This window comes from Emydura macquarii, unplaced genomic scaffold, assembly GCF_026122565.2.
Source record: "Emydura macquarii macquarii isolate MOO-44397 ecotype Brisbane River unplaced genomic scaffold, CSIRO-AGI_Emac_v2 contig_1253, whole genome shotgun sequence".
Classification (NCBI taxonomy): domain Eukaryota; kingdom Metazoa; phylum Chordata; order Testudines; family Chelidae; genus Emydura; species Emydura macquarii.
The window spans coordinates 100434119-100453044 of NW_027131390.1; the positions used below are offsets into that span (position 1 = coordinate 100434119).

General features: G+C 40.5%; 1 protein-coding gene across 1 annotated transcript in view; it reads right to left on the reverse strand.

Moving 5' to 3' along the window:
* Positions 1 to 18926, reverse strand: part of KALRN (kalirin RhoGEF kinase) — a 608200-nt gene that overhangs the window by 174191 nt on the left and 415083 nt on the right. The window contains exons 15-16 of the mRNA XM_067549620.1: positions 12463 to 12658; positions 6786 to 6952 (exon numbers count right to left, since the gene is read on the reverse strand). Coding sequence (XP_067405721.1) covers positions 6786 to 6952; positions 12463 to 12658 — 363 coding nt within the window. The remainder of the gene's footprint in view (positions 1 to 6785; positions 6953 to 12462; positions 12659 to 18926) is intronic.

The window sequence follows — 18926 nt, forward strand, 5'->3', positions numbered from 1 at the left end:
TTTTGATTCATTGGGTAAGTCAAAAGTCACTGTTTCTGCTCCCTAATTAGAAGATGGCACAAGTACTTTCAGTGCAAATATTCATGAATGTAAATCAGTAAAACTCAATCACTTGTGAAAACCATTTGCATGAGCAAAATGGATTTGTTAAAAAATGCAAGTGAATATTCAAAGATCTTTTGCAGTATTCACCAACATCTAATAGTAATACACTAGTGCTACTCTCCCATCTAGTAGCAATATTAGTCTGCACTCTACTTTCCACTAATATCTGTGTAAAGAAGATTTGGAAAGCAGCAAGAGGAGACAGAAAGGTCACTGTATACTACTCATTCTAATCATCCTCAGATCTGTGGATCCCATGATTCTCCTTAATTTCAGTGGAAGCTAAAACTTCATGCAGCTTGTACTCTTTAGAGTCTGCAGAGATACAAAGCAAGACCCTGATCCTGCAAATGTTTACAAGTGATGTTCTTAAAGATAAGTATGTGTATAAATGTTTGCAGGATCAAAGCATTAACTCAATTCCTCACTGGTCCTCTCGGCTTCGCTCCTGTTGATAATATTTTAATATACTTTTTTTCCTGTTTCCATTTGTTTAAAAACAGTAACAAGCCACCACTCTCATGGTTTTGAGTGTCTACATTTAGCACAACTGATCAATAACAAATAAATTAACTGCGTAAGCCTAAACGCCAACTACTTTGAAATCAATATATTTTTCTGCTTCACCAACGTCTCACAAATACATTTATCTCCATGTTGTTCATGTTAACCAAACAGCTGAAATAAATAACTCAGTAATAATGATTACAAGATATTATTCTAAGAGTGTAAGTCAGACTGTAAATCAGAGCTCACTTTATATGCTATAAAAACACACAGCTTGTTGGAAGTTTCCCAGCAATGTAAAACTTTCCATCCTGTACCCACTGCCTTCATTTTTTCATTTCAGATTTGTATATCTTAATAATTCCAGTCAGGAAACTCAAGTAACCATTTATGAGTTTGTAAGTAATATAACGAGTAGTCTCACCATCACCTCCACTCCTAATGGTGATGCTGAATAATTTTTGATGTACTATAACATTTGCAGTAATTATTAGAGCTAAAAAGGGAAATCACATCTGATGATTCAGGGTTCAAGGTGATTAGAGAATTAGGAAAGACTTTTTTTATCCCTATGTACTGTGTTGTATGATCAGCTACCTTGCATTGGCTGGGGAAAAGGGCAAGGCTTAGCCTTTTTCTGAAGCTCCAGGTACTGGTTGCTGCAGGCAGGATATGAGAACTGATGGTCTGAACAAGTAAGACAAATCCTTTGTTTTGAAGCCTGTGCAGTAATTATGTATGTTTCTAGAGTTAATCATCTGCACCTTCTGGGCATCCTCATTTTCCTCTTTTCTGAAGCTTTGTACAAGTACTCCTTTGTGAAGTTGTTTGTAAGCAAAACTTGCACACAGGATAATAATTGCGTTAATCAATATCAAAGGAGAAAATGTTTAAGCTACAAAAAAGTGCTATAGTAATCTTCTAACTTAAAATATGAAGAAGTAAAGATTAACCTTGCTACTTGGTGTATTACTAAAATCCTGTTTATTATAGTCCACCTTTTCCCATTTCCTTTTCTCTATGAATACTCATATTGTGTACAGCAGTGGTTCCCGACCTTTTTGGCTCAAAGGCCACAGATATAATTTTTACAATCCTGAAGGGCCACCAGTCTCCACCAGCAACCACCCCCTTCCTCCCCCACTGCAGCCAGACAGAAGGAGTTCAGCGAGGAGGCTGCCTCCTTGCTGATCTCTCATCCCCCTGGCTGCAGCAGGGAAACCGCACGTATCCTGTAGCCCCATGCACTCCACCTGGGTCCCTAGGCAGTGGCTCCCTTCTGCAGCCAGGGGAATGGGAGATCAGTGCTCCCCTCCCTCTGGCTCTAGCAGAGACCTCAGCGCCTGTGGACCCAGGCAGAGTACTTTGCTGTGCTCCCTGCTACAGTCAGGGGGAGGGGAGCGCTGATCTCCCATCCCTTTGGCTGCAGTAAGGAGCCTGCAGCGGTCTTGTAGCCCCATGGTAACACACTCCACCTGGGTCTTTAGGCAGCAGCTCCATTCTGCAGCCAGTGGGAGGGGAGCGGCGGGCCACTTTTGGCCCACGGGCCACAGGTTGGGAACCACTGGTGTACAGAAGCACATTTGAATCTGTCACATGCATGTTCCAGCTGCAGGTCCAAAAAGGAAAGTGAGGCCCAGTTAAATGCCCTAGGATTTATCTGCTTTATCCCATTTGTACCAACATGCCAGTTAACTGCAAGCTGGAGGCACTGTTGGATCAAAGGCCCACAACATTCAAGCCAGAACTTTGATGGCATCTGCTTTCCTCTGTGACTACTTCATTTGCTCCTTCCTTTGAATGCCCAGCATCTCCTGGTCCTTCTTTTAGGGTCCTTTATCCCTGTGCCACCTTCCACCTCCTCTGGCAGGCATGGTACCTCTCAGATTCTCTTCTCTACCATATCTTTCACCCCCCTGCAGTTTATCAGCTTCTCATAACCCAACCTCATCACCCAGTCCACCTGGCTTCACAATCCACCATCCATAACAGCTGTGGAAGTGGTAGCGTAGTGTAAATTCCTTTAACAGGGTGCAAAAGGCATTCCCTTCACCCCATGGTGATTTAGCTCAGCTGGAGTTTCCAGGACTGCCAGTGGTGCTAGGATCTCCTGGTCCATGCACTCCAGGAGCTAACTGCTCAGGAGCTCAAGGCAGGGCAAGGCTCCTTGCACCCTTCCTTCAAGGCCCAGTTAGCAACCTCGCAGAGTTAGCCACAAACCTACTCCGTAACATTTGCTAAGAACTCTGATGGCACAATCCTATTCACAAATGCTCATCATTGCTTATAGAAATGTACAGTTCTCAGCTTAAACTGTCTACGTTTTTTACAAGTAATTTTTCCAACACTCGTCTTTATTTGTTGTGTACATATAGTAAGCAGAGCTTTTATTTGCATATCCAAAGCTTCTTTGGGTACCCACCACAGCCAGTGCAAAAACCAATCACTTAAAGAGCCTTTTCTCTTTGCTTGTGAGTGGAAATTAGGACTGGGAAATGTTTGGAGGTGAACATTTACACATTTTTATCTAGTTTACAAGACCTACTCACAAACTGACTCACACTTACATGATGCTTAATATTCTTTTCATTAACATTTTGTATAGATGCTCCTAATATAGCCCCAAGACTTTTATCTGATCACTCTCCTATTGACTTGCTATTATCTGGGAATGTGCAGACAGGCTAACACTAAACAGTGGCCTTTAAACAGACATTTCCTACAAATTACAGATTTTATCAATTTTGTTGAAGTGGAGATTAAATATTTCTGGAGTTAAATAAACTCCCAAGTCTCTCTGAAGAGGCCCAATCATTTTGCTTATGACTGAAAAGCAGTAACATAGGAATCCTCAGAGAGGAAAGCCATCTCCCCCTGCAGAATGATGTCATTAAGTGGAAGTTGACTAGAATCATAATTACAATGCACTGAAACAATTATCGACTTCTGTTATAATTTGCTATAAACCGAGTTTCGCTGTATCCTTATCCTACTATAATTAAACATGAAGGCCAAATTCTCCTCAGACTTCCAACTTGAAACTCTACTGACTTCAATGAGTACAGAAATTAATGTACAAGAATCTATATTTTGCAGGTGATCTAAGAAGTTTCTTCTAGTATAACAAGGAAGCATCTGCCAATCTTTAACCAAGGACACTGTCCTAGTAGTTATAGGCCAGCTCAAGACTCTTTTTGGGTTTCCAGAGGTCTTTTTATCTTATTAAACCAAAAAAAAGTCAAAAAGGGTTGCTTCATGTTGTCCTTTAGGCTACAGACAATAGTGATCAAATCTGAAGTGGACACCAAAGCTGGTGGGTTACAAGGCACAGAGGAGGGAAGAACTAAACTGCAAAATAAGCTAAGAGACAAGAACAGTGGGGCAATGAGGGGAGAGAAAGTAAGAAAACTAAGAAAAGTAAAGTCTTACACCTAGGAAAAGGAAATAAATGCACAAATATAAAACAGGGGAACAGAAAAGGAAAGCCATACAGCTACCAGCATTGCATTAAAGGGAATTTCTTTTAATCTCATCTCCTTAATACTGTCCTGCTAGTACTTCTGCATAAACCTTCCAAGCTCTATAGTTACAGCAGGGAAGGAGTGGGGAGAGGGGATGTGTCCTTGAGAAGATCTGTTTCTTAATATGAAAGATTTTATGAACCAGTGATCTATATTATTTCCACTCTGTCTCAGGTCACAGAGTATCACACTTTGAGATGTTTCTCTTAAATGGCCCCAAATATCTATCTATTCTCTTAGCATTCAAACCTGTGAAGCATATGATTTAAAGCAGAAACCTTTCCTACATGAGACTTAAATAGATATAGACAGGAAAAAGACTTTGGATTTCCATGAGTCATTATGTTAAAATGCAAACATATGTACGTATTCCAGAACTCAGCCTCATTTGCTGTGTCAGCACAATTTAACCAGCCCTACAATAGGTGTCTGTGGCAACCAAATCTCAATTGACTTTCAAGAGCAAGTGCAATTTGGTAATGAGTTTGAGATCATTTCATCGTCTCAAGTGCTCTAAAATGAAAGTGAAGGAAATCTGGACCAGACCAGAGATGAACAAGAAGCCAAAATCAATATATTTTCCAATTTCACTAAGTGGTTGTGAATATGACTCATCCCCTGGGAAAACAGCCACTTTCTGATAGGGCACAGATATATTTTAAGTTTACTCTTTTCAGGGGAAACTAGCTACTGTAATTTATAGGTTAATAACAAATAGATTTTTCGTATTCAGCAGAACAAATAAAATGATTCTTAGCCAAAGGCTTGCTGAAAGGTCACAGAATAATGAAGACTTTGATGGTCCAAATTCTGTTAAGGAAACACTAATTCAAGACAGCTGTTGTGTTCCTCCTGCAGGAGTTAGATATTTCAGTCCTATCAGTTAGATTTTTAGAGGTTTGGTTTGTAGAATATTCTAAGGCATAAGCCTGTGAATGAAATTAACCTAAGTTCTTGCTTCTGAAACCTACTGCTTTAGTTATCCAGAGTGCAGCCAACACTGTATTTCTCTAAGAACAATGATGTGATAATGGGCCTGATCCAATTCCTTTTAAAGTCAACCGAAAGACTCTCATTGACTTTACTGGGAGTTGGATTGGGCCCAATAATAACAATATGCAGTTCTAGAGTTGCTGTTGGGTCTGGTACTCTATGTTTTAAACCAGTGCTGTGGTGCACTATTAAATAAACACCACGTTTCACTCCAGAGTTGGCTACCTTGCACTGAGGGAAGTGCTTGTTGTAGATACAGTGTGCGAAATATTTTGGTCCTTGTGGAATGAAAGACACGTCATAAACCAAGATATTATTAATAATATATATATAAAATAATATATAATATATATTCAGAAGGGTTCCAAAGCACTTTACTAACTCCACACACTTCATACCTGTCACTGAAATGTCAGTTGACTATATTTTCAAAATTAAAAACCAGGAGACATTTTTTAAGGTTGCAAACTACTCATGCAAAAGTGCACTTTTTTAACATGCACTAAGATCGCAACTGCCAGCTTTTGACTCAGCAGCTGCAAGTACGTTTCTCAGACTGAAGGATTTTTGGCAGTAATGTAATGTTCTGAATCAATTTCTCCTGAAACATAACATTCACTTTGAGCAGAAGAATAGCTTTAATAGAGTCTATGCTCATTGGATTTTTCCCTGCACTCCACACATCGAATACTTGTTCCATTGAACAATTTTTGCCTGGTAAACACACAGCATCTTTTACTCCCTAAAGTAATGTCAGGAACAAACATTTGTAATTCTTAAAAAACCTAACATTTTCATTGATGAAATGGAAAACTGAGATATTTCAAGTAATCGGAAAGATGTTCCCAGCACAGCCTATGAAAAACCAAGATTTTCCCATTAAAATCGGGACATAGAGTCATTTCACTGAAATGCAGCCGCGGCTGGAGTAGAAAATTGCAGCTGTTTGGCAGTATGCAGCAAAGCATGCAACCATATAGGACAGCAAGTGAAGGAATATAACACATCCCAACGAAGTTGTGGGAAAATTGAGGTAGGCAAAACACAACTGACTGACCTTTAACATAATCAGGACTAGCAGACTAACACCCTAAAATTGCTAGATTAATCCTAAATTAAAACCAAGGGTAAAGGTTACATAGTCAGGGTTCAACATCTTAACCAAGATGATAAATTTGTTTGAGCTCCCCAGAGGTCAGTAATAATACAAAAAATTAAGTAAGGAGGACAAACTGGAGTGGTGTCAGTTTAGACCTGGGCACTGAGATAGATATCCTCTAATGAGACCAATGCTCCACAATGCTTTCTGTTTGTTCCCCAAATCCTCATATTCCTAGAGTGTATGCTGTTCTGAAGCGCACTCCACTTTAGAAACTATAGGGTCAGTTCTGCATGGACGGTGAACATAATTCCAATAAATATTCATGGGGTCTTGCACATGCACAGAACATGGAATAGACTCCTCAATTATTTGTAAAGGCTCATTTTGAAACCTGTGAACAGATCAAGTACTGCTAAAGAAAAGGATTAACACTCCATACACCTAAAGGGAGGCCATTTGGTAGAAATGGGTTTACCAGCCCACACATACTATTATTGCTTTCGAGACACGTTTAAGCCACCACAAAATGGTTTAATGGTTGTGGAAGAAAGCCTGACCTGCTTGACCTCAGCCTGTAAGTGCCGGAGCTGTAGGCACTGCTCCAGCCGTTTGTGAGTCTGATCAGCGTTAAGCTCTAGTTCGTGCTGTTTCTCATGAAGGAACTCCAGCAGCTCTTGCACTTGTGTCGCAAGGTCAATGTCCTTTTCGCAGATTAGTTCAATGCCTAATACAAAATAATATACAGAGAGAGAGAGGCAATTTCATTTATTTGCAATTCCTTTTGCAGTACAGTTCTGCCACCCGTCACATTGATTTGAATTTATCCTGATACTGAATTCTTGGTAAACCCTCTCACAAACAACATATGGTTTACCCTGGTGCACGTGTTTGTTGAATCCTATGACTGTATTGTCCTGTCTATCACTGTGTGTAGAGCTAAAATGATGTTTCTGTGTGGATTGCTCCTCATTTTGCTCATCTGCAACGGTCCATAAGGAGATTATTTGACTACAGCTTTGGTGATGTGGAATTGGGAATTTTAAAAAATACTTTATGAATTTTAATAAATCAAAGACTAAAATATCTCCCCCACCTTATGTTATTTCATTAATCGATATCTTATAAACGTATTCCACATGAAAGAAAGAAAAAGAAAAATAGATCAACTCCTGTTCTCAATTTAGGATGGTAGGTGGGCTAGGGGCTCACAATGTGAAGTGTGCCTAAAGTATGTTGGAATCCTTAGGGGACCATTAACACTATTGTAATTTATACTATCCTTTAGGTTGGTCTAAATTATGCCATGGATCAAATCATTCCCCAACCAGCTCTAAAATTGGAGGCATGAAAATGTGGCTTTGTGCCCCCTTCCCTAATCCCGCAAATTCAGCACTGAATATGGTCCTCTAGACCAGAGGATCTGGCCCATTGTGTCACAATCCCAAGAAAAATAATGCAGAGCAGTACACTGTCCTTTTTGTTCTGCGATTTCACCAGTGTAACTGACAGACTTTGGCTCGAGTCTTTATTTGACATTCCACACCACTGTAATTTGTGTAATCATAAATCAGTAAGGGCCTGATCCTTCTCCCACTGAAGTTATTTGGAATTTTGTCATTGGCTTCAACAGAAGCAAGATCTTAATAAATATTAATCATCATCAGATTCAAGTAAGTATGAGAAAACACTGCACTGTTCCCCAAAGCTAATTGATTTTATAAAATAAAACAAGATTGAAAAAAGGACCCCCATCCCACAATTGGATGCAGTTGAACAGGAAGAAGAGAAATCATGTTTAAAGGCATTTAACGTGAAGCATCTTTTTCCCTTTTTATGTCCCAGAGTTCCATGACTTTCACCCTCTGTCACAGTGATATCTGCAGAGGACAGAATTAAAAACAAAATCAACCCTGTGTCAATCCTGCCCCTCCTCTTCCTGTTTCTGGTTTTATCATGAAAGGCACATGGGAGCGAAATTGATTGGCTGATTCTCTTTCGCAGCCAAAACAAAACAGCTTCTTCATTACCAAATAAGGTGGAATGGCCCCAGGCTTCACATTTAGGGTCTGGAAATTTAATTTATGCTACGATTCTTGGGAGTGAAGTTCCTTCTAACTGCCAGCCGCCATGCATATTTGTTATAATTAGCCTGCATATGGTACTGTGTCCTTAGGACATCGCTGGTTTTTGTATGCTTGACTTCACCATGCCTATTTGATATTAAACTCACAGTTTTCCATCATGCACACTTGGCTGATGTAGTTTTGACTGTGCTAACTCATCATCAGCAACCAGTAAACTGACTAGGATATTATCCAAGGGCAACCTGCTCTCCCAGTGATGAATGATTTGCCCTTTCTTGCTTGTCACACGTCACACAGATTTATGCCACATTGCCAGCATATGCAATGAGAAAGCACGTTCTTCTCAAAGGTGGATTTGTAAACTAGAAAGCATTTTTACATTGTATTTTTGGAATAATTTCGCACACAATAGTCCTTACCCAGAGTTTTATCATATGTAAGCACAACTGTTTTTTCAATAAACTGAATGCAGTTGCAGTTTTCTTCAATCATCTCATTACAGAAGGGGATTTCAACAGATGGGTATTGACTGTAGCATGCTCTTAAACAGATTTATTAAAAAGAGTACAGCAACATAAATATATCACAGCTCTCAGTTATACTAGGAAAGCATCTTGGTTCAGGAAAGGCACTTAACTTTAAGCATGTGCTTAAGTCTCTCTCTCTCTCTCTTTCTCTCTCTCACACACCCACACACAATTAAAGTTAAGTACTTGTTTTAAGTGCTTTTCTGCATAGGAATGGACCTAGGCATGTGCTTAACTGGAGTTAAATGAAGGCTTTTACAGCCTGAGCACTCCCACTGGAGTAGATCCTTAGCTGATGTAAATTGTTATGGCTCGATTGGCTACATCAGCTGAGGATGAGCCCCCACTGACTTCAGGAGGATTGCTCAGGGTGTAAATCAGCACAGAACTGGGATTGATGGGCTATATTAAACCTGGGTCTAACTCCACTGATTTCACTTGGAGTCAGATCAAGGATGAACCGACACAGTATCGTAAAGAAATAAAAGAGTGATATCTTAAAGTCAGATTGCTGTACGGTCACTATCAGAGGATAGCATCTTACACCACAGATGTTCTCGTTGTCTTCAATAGGGCTATTTGCAGTGTGAGATACTATTCAGTATGAGTCCAGGATCACAAACTGGCCCTCACGGAGCTGTGTTGCAGCTGGTGTGACCTTGTTCTTTTACTGAACAATTAGAAGTGTTCCTCAGAAAGGTTAAAAAGCGTCAGCCTTCGTGTCCCTGCAACATCTATTTTCTAGACCAGAAATGTAATTGCAACTTGAAATTAAATGAAAGAGATATTTCTTTCTTAATGACTGTGGGTGCTGTGGTGAAGCAGGTGAATGGCACTAGATTGACAGCCCTGGATATTACAGGCTTCTTTCTATTTGTCCACATAATATGTATGAGATGGGTAGCAACAGTGCAGATTTCCCCATTATTGCCTTATTATTGTGCTTCCGTCCTGATCTAGACAAATCACTTCTAAGGCATAAGAAAGTAGTTCAGTCTCCAGGGTGGTTCATTCACTCCTTGGCTGATCACCAGCAATGGTGCTAATTAGTGCCAGTTGTGACAGTGATTGTGCAATATTGACATCTGTCTTCTGAGAACTTGACTGGGACCACCAAATAAAAGCTTATACAGGCCATGAATCAGTTATCAAATGGTCACGAGTGACTGAGGTTAGAACTGAAATGACTAATACACACACTATTGAAGTACATGAATGTGTGGTCAATGGAGTCATATCAGGGAAGATATAGTTTGGTCAGAGGCTTGTGGTACTTTGAGCTAATTCTTGTTATTGGTGTCACAAATCAGGGCCTGCAGCAGAGCTAGTCTCCCTGCCCCCCGATTTGACTCTTGGCCCTGGCCCAGGTGAACTGTGACCCTAGTTTGACCCTTGGCTCAAGCTTCCAATTACTGACACCCGCTCCAACCACGATGCCTGACACCTGCTCTGACCACTAGGATAGACCACCCTTGTCCTGGTCAGCTGACAATTGGGCTGGGTGTGAAGGTGGTTGGGGGGTGTTTAGTGGCCTGTGATATACAGAAGGTCACACTAACTCAGTGTTCTGGTGGCCCCTTGTGGCCTTAAATAACATCATTTGAACCCTAGGCCAAGATTTTCAAAAAGCGATGAGTGATTTTTGGCTACCCAGATTGAGACATCTTAAAGGCCCTGATTTTCAGAGGGTGGATACACAAAAACTTTTGAAAATCAGGCCCCTTTAATGTGTCTCAAATTGGGAACCCAAAAATCACTAGTCACTTTGGAAAATCTTGGCCCTTGTGTTAAGCTTTCATTTCTTTCAGAGACCTTTCCTGAAGGCCAGGCATTGTTAATGGAACCCAAAGATAATTTAGATGAACTACAAAACCACAGAGGACACAACTTGACTTTTAGAGAGCTTGTTTGCACTAATAAAAATGAAAACCTTATTGAGAACAAATATTCTTATAATGAAATCAGGTTAATCAAGGTCTGGTTTATCCATGTGTGTCAAAGTAGAACTTTGGCAAGAAGCAAGTTGTTACCAGTCCTATTAAGAGTACATTTACCTGATAGACTTGTTAACCTAAAGATCTCTGGGCAAATAAAAAATTATCATTAAAACTGAAAACAACAAGTTTGTGACTTCATTATCTAAACTTTCTGCTAAGTTCTTATTGCAGCACTAGTGATACTGTTTTATAAGAGGCAGTAATAACAGTTGATTTTCAGAGCCCCATACCGATTTGCAGCTCTGGCAGTAAGAACAAACAGCTTTTGACTTGTAAACTGAACAAACCTGACGTAGAATTAAGTGTGAAGAAACAAAATTCAGTGCAATTTTTATAGAGCATAATTGTCCTTTATTGAAATAAGAAACAGTAGGCTCCAAAGGGCAATTACTGTCCCTTTGTTATCCTCTCAATATTCTGCATTCCCTGAAAAACAGGGATGAAAAGAACCTTCGATTAACCACTACTATTCTGGAACTCAAGAGGTTTTTGCTTCTTTGGTTTTGGAAGCAACTGATTTTTCTTAGATACACGTGAACTTTACACACTGGGAGACTGAGGTAATCTTTTAAAAATATTTTTAAGATCTCATCCATTTAGCCTCTGGGTCTATTGTTTGGAATCCAGAGAAGTGGTTTCTACTCTCCTACAGCTTGAGAGTTCCAAACAAACACACAGTGAGAGTTTTTCCCAGACCAATCAACTAGGCGTCCTGTCTGTGCTCTGTTCTGGATCACATCCTGTACCTCCCATGTCTTCTGCTCCGCTTTTGCTCTGCTCTGGATCACATCCTATACCTCCCATGCCCTATTGCTTTGATATTTCCAGGAAGGAAAAAAACGTTGCATCTTACTGATTTACTTTGGGCAGTTTTACCACATCACAAAGCCGGGGATTGATAAGCAAAGCACAGGGTCAGGCATACTGTGGGTAGATGCTGTGCAACTTCCACATATGATTCACCCAGTGCACCTGGTTTCCTATCTTGCAACATTCCCTCTAAGCTGCTGCTGAGCTTCTGTTGACCGAAGCTACCTGAATTATGTGGAATATTGCCAAAATGTACCTTGGGGTGAAATGTTTGCAAGATAATAGGAGGAGACCAACAAAATCAGTGTTATTTGTATCCTGAGCTGTGGCTTCTTATCTTAATTAAAAGAGGTGGGGGGATTGCTCTGTGCTCCTTTCAAGGCATGTGAGAAGATGGAAGCATCTCACAAATAATTATAGCTTCTGGACCAGTATTCAGAGATTAATCTGAATGGTTATTTTCCCCGAATGAGAATGCAAAAATCAGGATTTTACAGTATCACTGGAAACCTGATCCTTTTGCTGAGAAGCAGGGTAAAAGATACACAACCTCTCTGTGAATATGCTTCAAGACTGCTGTTTAGGAACACATGCCAGGGAGGTTTTCACATCCAAATTTATCTTAACTTCCAAGTGAACATAGCAAGTAAAATTCCAACATCTAATGCCCTGTTTATACTGAAAACAATGCACATTCCAATACTTCTTTGAAAGGAGAATATCCACAGTTACCTGGATAGTACTCAGTTAACAGATAATGTGTTTTCTTTTATATTTTTGTAAATGGATGACCTTTAAGCAAACTGTCCTGCTCACCTGAAGCCTGGACTTCCATGATGTACTGGTGTAAATCTTGCCCTTGCTGGATAACCTCAAAAGTCATGTTGTTCATGGCCAGTTTTCGTTCGGTGTGGCGCTGCAAGCGCTGCTCAGCCAGAGTGAGGTCCTCGGTATTGAAATCATTCATTTGTCTCAGCAAATCTTCATTCCAGGCATCTAACTCTGCTGTTACCTTCAAAGGAAAAAAGCCATATGTTGTATGCAGTGGAAGCCAACAAAATATTACTCCAAAACAGTATTTGGATCATCATAATACTCCACACTTAGGCCTGGATCCAAAGCCCCCTGAAATCAAGGGGAGTCTTTCTGTTGACTTCCATGGGCTTTGGAACAGGCCATTGCATGGCACTTCGCACCTGTGGATCTCAAAGCTTTGACAAAGGTGTGTGAATACTGTTACACCATTTTACAGGATGGGAAAATGCAGCACAGAAGTGGCTTGTTCAAAGTCACAGTAAGTCAGTAGCAACGTTGGGAACAGAACCACAGTTCCCAGCTCTAACCTCTACATCAATATATAGTAGTAATTTGCAGGGGTTGGCTAATTTTGCTTCCTTTGTTCTGTGTTTTCTGTTTCCTCATTATAACAATTGGCCTGATTAATCTAACACTCCCATTATTACTATTTCTACTGTGTGATTGCCCAAAAGTACCCACACAGTAAACGGGTCCAATTGTATTGGCCTTTGTACATTCACACTTGAAACTAGATACAAACAAGTGAGAATAAAAAGCACCAGGAGGAAATGAAGAACAGGGGACAAAAGTAATGGTAATCAATTCTTTCTGTTGAATTAGACATCTAAATCCGTATTTAGGCACCTATGTAAAAGATGCCCAATTTTCAGAGGTGCTGAGCAGCCCTGGTTCGCACTGAAGTTAATGGGATTTGTGGGTGCCGAAACTTTGCTTAACTTTAGAAACCCACTTTTGAAAATTTTATCCCCTGGTCACAAAAAAAATCATGGGCACAAAACCAAGGATTTCTGGCTCCAAGTCCTTTGCATGTTGTTTTTGATGGGGATTTAAAAGATAAAGTTTTAAATTCAAAATGAGAACACAAGCGCTTTTTTAGACTCTTCTTTGAAACAAATGGAAACACAGATTTGTTCACCCCAGGCAAATCTGTGACCATTTTATAAACCTGGGGCTGAAGTTGCAAGAGGAGAGGCAGAGCCCAGGAGATCCTGAGGGCTTTCCATCTTTGTTCAGATTATTCCTTTGTCCATTCCATCCAATTAACTTTAAATAGTAACTATCTCTGTTTACCGTCTCCTTGGCACCTTTCTTGATTCCAGTGGCTTGTGATTCACACTCACACTTCTCTGTTAATTGGAGTCACTGGAATGTGGTGACTTATTGGCAGATTTTCTGTTCTAACAATTATCAACCCCTAGAGAAATGGTCATGGTGGAAATCAGAGAAGAAGCTGAGTAGAAAATTAGAAAGAGTTTTAAAGAGAAAGCCTCTGCTGATAGCTAGGAAGACTAAGGCTGACCTGACCTCATTTTAAGCTATAGACAACATAATGAACATCTACAGTTTAAAATGAGAATAGATTTCCATTATTAATGGTAATGGTACCTGAGGTTCTATATGAAGCCCATTTTGTTGGCATGAGCTGGAGAAAGGCAAATAATTTTACTAGATCAGAAGGAGGTTTTATTTTTATTAGTTATTAAGAATATTGCCTGTCATAGTTCATTGCATTGATTGTTGGGCTGCTAAAACATAGTCATCTGAAAATTTATAATACAGTTAATCAAAGTACTGCCCAATTTCCTGTAGAAGTGTACAAATTCTTGTGCATCTATATTGAGGAAACTGCCTAAATGCACTTATGAATAATAGTAACAGAAAGGAATCAGAAATCCAATATGTCACATCTGATTTCTCTTACAGATTGCATATTAGGATAGTGGAGATTCTATTCTTCTACTGTAGAGAAAGTATCTCTCCATCCTGTACATCTCTATGCACAATATTCTTCCAGTGTAGTATGCAGTGTTGTTGTAACCGTGTTGGTTCCAGGATATTAGAGAGACAATGAGGGTGAGGTAATATCTTTTATTGGACCAACTTCTGTTGGTGAGAGAGAGAAGTTTTCAAGCTTACACAGAGCTGTTTTTCCGAGCTCACCCACCTTGTCTCTTTAATATTCTTCCAGGGCAGGAAAAATGTATATGGTCTCTCACAGGGTTAATCTGTCAAGTGAGCTGGAATTTGCTACACTGAATAGGGAAACAGCAGATGTCCCCAGATCTGCATGGCTCTCAGGATACTGTCAGAGGGCAGGAGTATCTATGCAAAGGCCATAGGAGCGAGTACTGCTCTGAGCAGTATTAACTCCATGACAGTTATCTGACTGGCTTTCCACAAATCAGAATGGGAGCATGTTATGGAGTGTGGCTGTTCCCCATCTGCATCCCAATCCCAAATATTCAAGGATCCTAAACTCCACAAGTCTCCCATAGAGGGACATCCATGGGGTTCCGTAGAGTTGGAGAGCATGCCATGGAGTGCTCCCCTCCTTGCATGCCATCTAGCAGGTTCCAAAAGTATCCCTTCTACTGTCTTTGGCAGAGAAAAGTATATGAACCTATAGCAATATCTAAATATACACACTTACTACTATCTATTTAAATGTATGATAGCAGAGCTTTCGTATCTTTTGGGGTCTGTCAGTCACATTATAACCCTTGTCTTTCAGAAGGTCATTATAGACTCATACAAATGTAGGGTTGGAAGGGACCTTGAGAAGTCACCAAGTCCAGCTCTTGCATCAGGGCAGGTTCCAGAGCTTAACTGCCCTTATGATGAGAAAGACTTTCCTAATATGTAACCTAAATCTCCTTTGCTGCCCCTTATTTCACATCCTACTTTCAGTGAACATGGAGAACAAATGATCACTGCCCTTTTGATAGCAGCCCTTAATATATTTGAAGATTGTTATCATGTCCCCCCTCAGTCTTCTTTTCTCAGAACTAAACATACCCAGTTTTTTTAACCTTTCCTCATAGGTCAGGGTTTCTGAATCTTTTATCATTTTTTTTGCTCTCCTCCAGACTCTCTCCAGTTTGTCCATATCTTTCCTGAAGTGTGGCACCCAGAACTGGAGTCAGTACTCCCGCTGAGGGCTCACCAGTGCTGAGTAAAGCAGGACAATCACCTCCCATGTCTTACATACAACACTTCTATTAATATATTCAAGAATTATATTAGCCCTTTTCACAGTTGTATCACATTGTTGACTCATATTCAATTTGTGATCCACTGTAACCCCCAGGGCCTTTTCACCAGGTAGCCAGTTATTTCCCATTTTGTAGTTGTGCATTTCATTTTTCATTCCTAAGTGAAGAGCTCTGTATTTAGGGAGACCAGATAGCAAGGTGAAAAATTGGGAGAGGAGGTGGGTGGTAATAGGCACCTATATAAAACAAGCCCCAAATATTGGGACTGTCCCTATAAAATTGGAACATCTGGTCACCCTATCTGCATTTGTCATTATTGAGCTTCATCTTGTTGAATTCTGACTAATTCTCCAACTTGTCAAGGTTATTTTGAATTCTAATCCTGTCCTTCAAAGAACTGGCAACCCATCCCACCTTGGTGTCATCTGCAAATGTTATAAGCATGTTCTCCACTCCATCAACTCAGTCATTAATGAAAATATTGAATAGTACTGGACCCAGGACTGACCCCTGCAGAACCGCTCTATATACGGCCCTCCCCCCATCTGACAGCGGACCATTTTGAGTATGGTCTTTGAAATAGTTGTGCATCCATCTGATAATAATTTAATCTAGACCACATTACCCTAGTCTGCTTGTGAGAACATCATGTGGGATATCAAGATATATCACATCTGCTGCTTCCCCTATATCTACTAGGCCAGTAACCCTGTCAAAGAAGGAAATTAGATTGGTGTGGCATGATTTTTTCTTGAAAAATCCATGCTGGCTATTCCTTATAACACTACTATCATCCAGGTTCTTTCACACTCATTGTTTAATAATTTGTTCCAGTATCTTTCCAAATATTAACATTAGGCTGACTGGTCCTCTTTGTTCCTCTTTTTAAAGATAGGTACAATGTGTGCCCTTCTCCAGTCTTCTGGGACCTCACCATCTTCTAGGAATTTTCAAAATAATTGCCACCAGTTCTGAGGTTACTTCAGCTAGTTCCTTAAGTACCCTAGGATGAATTTCATCAGGCCCCTTCTAACTTGAATACGTCTAGCTATCTAATTATTCTTTAACCTGTTCATCCCCTATTTTGGCTTGCATTCTTTCCCCCTTGTTGTTAAGCAGCTAAACATACTGAAATTTGGCACACAAGATTTCAGCCCAAAAGGCTATTAAAAATAAAATAAAGCAAATGTATTGCTTGTGAAAGGAGTGGCACAAGGTGAAGCCCTCAGTTTATCTCCAGAGAAAGCACAGCATGGGTTTTCTTACATTACTCTGTCAATGTGCCTGAGCCCTTTCCTGGAGGAACCACTTTCTAGGGATGAGAAGATGGTTCAGTCTTCAGGCCCCCTCAACTTTTGGTCTCTCTGCAGAGGGTGCCAAAGATCATCGGAGTGTCTGTCACATAGACACTGGCCCAAGACATAGACCAACGAACAGACACCAAAAGTAAAAGTGACATGTTCTAACAATACTGTGCTCTAACCCTTCCATCTAGGAATCCCAAAGCACTTTGCAAATGCTGGCTAATTTACCCTCACATGGTACCTGCTAAAGCAGTGCCAATGTTGTTATATCCACTTTCTAAGATGGGTAAACTGAGGAACAGAGTAGTTAAGTATCTCACTGCACATCACACAGGAAAAGGTGTGACCAGGCAAGGAAGAGGACCCAGGTCTCCTGACTTCCAGGCCTGTGCTTTAACCACCATGAACATGCCTGACTAAGGACCACAGGATTTGGATCCATGTTAATTGAAGGATTAGAAATCTCATTGTTAATGCTTTTCCAGTTTATCATTTAGCACCCTGAAAACCCAACCAAGATCAGGGCAACACAGTGCGATGGCACTGTACATACACAGAAGGAGACAACCCCTGCCCCGAATAGCATACAATCTAAATAAACAAGACAGACAGATGTTTGGAATGGAAAAAGAGACAGAGAGAAGTGAAGAAATTAGCACAAGATCAGGTCAAGGACAGAGCTGGGACTAGAATCCAGGTTTCGTGAATCCCACTAGATCACACTGCTCCACGTTGCCTTGGGTAGGACATTTTCTTCACTGTTTGTGCAACCGCCTCTTAGAACATCTTTTGTACTTTAAACTGGGCTAATTGGGAATGACCTCAACGTTTGAACTGCTTGGTCTAGTTCCCTACCAGCTATGCCTGTATATTGAGGAGGGACTCTTGTCTCAAGAAGAGGGTGTAATTAGGCCTCTTTGTGACCTATCAAAAAAATCCAAAGATGTTGTGGCTGTGCTGATTTTCCAATGTTTTACAGTCAAAACTGCTTGGGCACTGATGATTACAATAAAAACAACGCAAGTTCTGTAGCACTTTAAAGACTAACAAATTTAAATGGTGCTTTGACAGTATTTCCCATTTTATATTGGTTCATCACACTAGAAAGTGCCATCTCGTAACTTGGGTAAATTCCTCTTCTGTGTTGCCTATGTCATTAATATAGGTCTGCTCTCTCTGTTATGGGAATGAGACTTGCCTGGCCAATGACTTATTTAATCCTCCCTTAACCTGGGGGAACTGACTAACTGAATGGAGTTCATTGCCTTTAGTTTAATAATCCTTTGGATTTTCACATGGGGGAACCAACTGCACCGCTGTTACTATCTACTGAGCTCCTTTTCCAGTATTTGGGATTCTACATAAGCGTCACAATTATTACCATTGTTCCCTACATAAGAGGAGCACAGACCCTGAGGCTGATCAGAGCTCTCTTCTGTTCTGCTATGGGATCAGGCATTCTCACCAGAGGAGGGACAGGAGCAGCAGAAGCAGCACTAGTGGAGAGGTTCTGCATTCACAAAAGAAAGACTTCTCCAACAGTGACATCAGTAGCAAAAGCTGGCTGTGAAGTGACCAGATGTAGGGGATGTGGCATGTCTGTTGCATTGTCGGTCACCTCCCAACAAAGCCTTGCTGGTTTTTGAGAGCTGCTGCCCACAAATTAAACTCTAATTTACCAGACATAACCAGGGGTTTTTGGTGTCAGGTGCCTAAAGGCACATTTTAGAGCCCGAGAGAAAGATGAGGCTCCTTGCTCCTGCTAAACTTAGAAAGCAGGATTCTTCTGATATATCAGTTCATTTGGAAATATATGAGCTTGATGTCATGGCATCTGTATATGCTCATGTAATGTGGAGCAAGAGGTTCCCATCTCATCCCAATATCCTTACCCATCCCAAGTTTGGGGAAAATACATCCATTGCTCAGAAATCAGAGCTGCAGC